At 31.2% G+C, this 4,431-nt stretch overlaps 1 protein-coding gene across 1 annotated transcript in view; it reads left to right on the plus strand.

The window, feature by feature from the left end:
- atp8b1 (ATPase phospholipid transporting 8B1) overlaps nucleotides 1-4,431 on the plus strand; it is a 36,844-nt gene that overhangs the window by 23,554 nt on the left and 8,859 nt on the right. Inside the window, exons 12-14 of the mRNA XM_016509488.1 lie at nucleotides 1,808-1,998; nucleotides 2,082-2,290; nucleotides 3,954-3,997. Coding sequence (XP_016364974.1) covers nucleotides 1,808-1,998; nucleotides 2,082-2,290; nucleotides 3,954-3,997 — 444 coding nt within the window. The remainder of the gene's footprint in view (nucleotides 1-1,807; nucleotides 1,999-2,081; nucleotides 2,291-3,953; nucleotides 3,998-4,431) is intronic.

The following is a 4,431-nucleotide window of genomic DNA, read 5'->3' on the forward strand; positions in this document are numbered from 1 at the left end:
TAAAAATCGACGCGTTTCAGAAAGGCGGGGCATAGAGGAGAAACAATAATGTACAGTATGTGGAAAATAATGTGTTTTTTGAACCTTAAACCGCATAAACACATTTCATTACACCAAATACACAAAATAATGTTCTTTTTTAGCAACGTCATATGACCCCTTTAATAATTTTTATTTATATAGACTGCATATAAAGTTTGTTTTTTATTTTAATTTATGTCAGAGTGCATTTATAATTTATTTATTAATCTTATTTACAGAAAGTGCATTTATGGTTTATATATGTTTTTACTTTTATTCATAGAGTGCATTTATAGTCTATTTATTAATCTTATTATAGAGAGTGCATTCAGTTTTATTTATTTATATTTATAACTTATTTATAGAGCGTATTTATTTATATTTTTACTATATTTACTATATATTTTTATCTTATGTGTAGAGAGTGCATTCATAGTTTTATTTAATTATTTATAACACCTACATATAACACCTAGTCCTATTATGCAAACTATAATATTTATTTCTAGAGAGTGCTGTTATAGAGTTTATTTATTAGTCGTATTTATAGAGATTGATTTCATAGGTTTGTTTATTTATATTATTCAAAATTCTTATTTATAGCTTGAATTTATAGAGGTGTGTTTATTTATAGAAAGTGAGTTCTTTGTTTAATTTGTTTTACAGAGAGTGTATTTATTTATTTATATTTTTAATTTTATATTTATTAGAGCACATATTATAGAGTTTTTTTATAGAGACCATTTGTAGAGTTTGATCTATTCAACTTAATGCTGGAGAGTGCATTTATAGTTTTTATTTTTTTAATTTTTAATTTTTTTTATTATTATTATTATTTTAATTAGAAGGAAGCAGAAAAGATCCTTCACTCACCTCCGCAGGAGATGTCACGGACATCAAGGCCAAAGAATGAAGGCAAGAGAGAAGAATAAAAAGAGAAATAAAAACTGAAAGAAAGAAAGATTCGAGAAATGTATTAATTATGGTCACAGCCAGCACATAGGAAAATGCTCAACATCCATATCAGAACAAAAAATGGAAGACATTAAGGAAACATTTTCAGTAGAGATTTCAATCATCTGGCCGACAGCAACTGAGATATAATCGGTCTTACCTTCTCCTCTAGATCTTTAATCTGTCTCCTCTGAATGTCAGTCTTGTCCTCCAGGTCTCTGATCCTCTGCGTTGAGAGAAACACACGTCACAGATTGTTTATTATGTCATTGCTGCAAACAGGTTTGAAATCATTGATTACGGTACAGTACAATTACAGCGCTTATTAATATAAAATCTCATTTATAAATACAGTCTAAGACCACCAGTTAAATCCCCAGAAGATTAACATACAGTAAATAGCATAGAAATGTGACATTTAAATAGTATGTGTTTTATGTTATATCATATTTGACACATCAGGCTTTTTTGGCTCATTGTATGACAGTGAGATATCGAGCTCAAACTCCAGAAGGAAAAAACATTTTAATTTATTCAGAGCATTGTTATTTTATTATAATTTTTGTTCATATTTTTTATTAGATTTTATTTTTATATTTTCTTATTTCAGGTTAAAGTTTTAGTCACTTTTATTATTATTATTTTAATTTTTTTTATTTATTATTATTTTTTAATTGTATTTATTTATTTATTCATTTATTTATTTATTATTATTTATTTATTTATTTATTTATTTTCAGAGTAATATTTTAAGGTGCTGCAACATTTGCATTAAATCCATTCTCATTTTGCAGCCTAAATTGTTTTCATGGCTCTCTGGTTCTCCCTGCAGATCTTTGTGTTGTTGGTTTTGTTGTGCGCTGGTCTGGCCATCGGACACACGTACTGGTACGAGAGCATCGGCTCTAAGGCCTGGTATCTGTACGACGGCCTCAACTACTCTTCATCTTACCGAGGCTTCCTCAGTTTCTGGGGCTACATCATCATCCTCAACACCATGGTGCCCATTTCTCTCTATGTGAGGTATGACAGCAGCCTCTCCACCGGTCTCTGAGCACACAGCTCTCGTTATTCATCAGATAACTGACTGTTTTTTGTTCTCTCAGCGTGGAGGTGATCCGCCTGGGTCAGAGTAAGTTCATTAACTGGGATCTGCAGATGTACTACGCTGACAAAGACACGCCGGCCAAAGCCAGAACCACCACACTGAACGAGCAGCTGGGCCAGATCGAGTACATCTTCTCTGATAAAACCGGCACGCTCACGCAGAACATCATGGCCTTCAAGAAGTGCACCATTACAGGACGCACTTACGGTGAGACAAACCACCAACTTTGTTTTTAGAGGAACAATATAAATCCAAAAATGCTTCTTGAGGAATTCAACCCCATAAATCCTACTGTATCTTATTTGATACGCCAGTTTCTAAGGCCTTTAAATGATCAAGATGATCAAAACTTATTGCACACAACAGTGTTATAATAGTTCAAACTAAAACCATAAAAAAATATGGTAACACTTTACAATAAGGTTCCATTAGTTAATGTTAGTTAAAAATCTATATAGACATATTTTTAAAAAAAACTAATAAAATTTACAAAAACAATAAATAAAATTACTAAAAATTTAACTTAAATTAAAATGAAAATATAAAAATAAAAATGAATTTAATAGATTTATAAAAACCATAATAGTGCATTCTGTCATCTGACAGTTCATTCTTTTTTAGCAAGTAAAAGTCCTTTTAGTATAATTGTACAAATGTCCACCTTCAGCTTGTGGATCGCGTATCTTTTTACAGTGAAATCTGTAATGTAAGAATAACTTTGATATTGTTATTAATATTTCAAGATGAACACTTACTGGACTGAAGCAGCTTAAGGATGTATATGTGTGTGTGTGTGTGTGTGTGTGTGTGTGTGTGTATATATGTATATGTATATGTATGTATGTGTGCGTTTTGATCATCAAACTAAGCATTTAAATATCATATTACATATTATGGGGACATAGTGTGTATTTATATTTTTCATCATTTTATGCAAGTATCTGTTATACTGTCATAAAGATCTCATTGATGTATATTACAAGCTATCTTTTTGTCCATATAATTATCATAATCTGCACCAAATTGCATATTTCTGCTCCATTTGGGCCTCTGAATAAAACTGAGCTATTTTTTTCCTCCATTTTCTTACCATATCATACTATATGAGCCATAAAAGCCTGATTTTAACTACTATTTCATATGTCAGGCTTTACAGGGTTAAAACATGCAGTCGAGTCGAGTGAAATTTAACCACTTGTTTTTGAGGTTTTATCTGTCAAACCAGTAGATGCATTTAAATCAAGTATGAAAAGAGCTTGAGTGATAAATGTATTTGAATGAGTGTCAACGGCGTGTCATGTGTCTAATCAGATATAATCCGTGGTTTATATGGTTTATATGAGCCCAGCTCACAGCCCTCACGTTTGTGTGTGTGTGTGTGTGTGTGTGTGTGACTGTGGGAGAGATTTGAGGCTTAAGTTTCACACAGGTCAGGTTTCTGTGGTTGGGTACAGTGAATGAGTTTAAAACTGGATGACACCGTCGACCTTGCCATAAAATAACTCAATATCATCTGTTTTGCGCTTCAATAGCACTCCTTTTCCTTGATTACATCACATTCTTAGAGCCAATGACTGTTGCTCATGCTTATAAACCCCTAACAGTGAGTATTAAAGGGGTGGTTCAGTGGGTTTTTTCTAGGCTTGATTGTGTTTATGGGGTCTTAATGAGTGACTCATATTTGAGACGGCATGTTAAGTTAAAGGTATCTTCAGACGTCTCATTCCATGCTGTCTGCACTCAGAAGTGTGCTTTAGCGCTTTATTATCCAGCACTATTTGAAGTGCTAATTCTTTAATGTGTTATTGCTTTATCAATCCAGTGAACTAAATTAGTGTGAAAATTGACAATGCTTTATGTTGATCTGTAGGCAATCCTACCAGTGCAGACGGTGTGGCACTGGATCGTGAAAAGGTACGTACGCAGAATTACTTCTATACTTAAAACCTTAAAACTACTTGGTTATTTTATTATTTATTTATTTATATTTTATTTATTATTATTTATTATGTAATGAGATATATATATATATATATATATATATATATATATATATATCAGCACTATTTGAAGTGCTAATTCTTTAATGTGTTATTGCTTTATCAATCCAGTGAACTAAATTAGTGTGAAAGAAAATTGAGCTTTATGTTGATCTGTAGGCAATCCTACCAGTGCAGACGGTGTGGCACTGGATCGTGAAAAGGTACGTACGCAGAATTACTTCTATACTTAAAACCTTAAAACTACTTGGTTATTTTATTATTTATTTATTTATATTTTATTTATTATTATTTATTATGTAATGAGATATATATATATATATATATATATATATATATATATATATA

This window comes from Sinocyclocheilus rhinocerous, unplaced genomic scaffold (genome assembly GCF_001515625.1).
Source record: "Sinocyclocheilus rhinocerous isolate Xijiao unplaced genomic scaffold, SAMN03320098_v1.1 scaffold1045, whole genome shotgun sequence".
In the NCBI taxonomy this organism is placed as follows: domain Eukaryota; kingdom Metazoa; phylum Chordata; class Actinopteri; order Cypriniformes; family Cyprinidae; genus Sinocyclocheilus; species Sinocyclocheilus rhinocerous.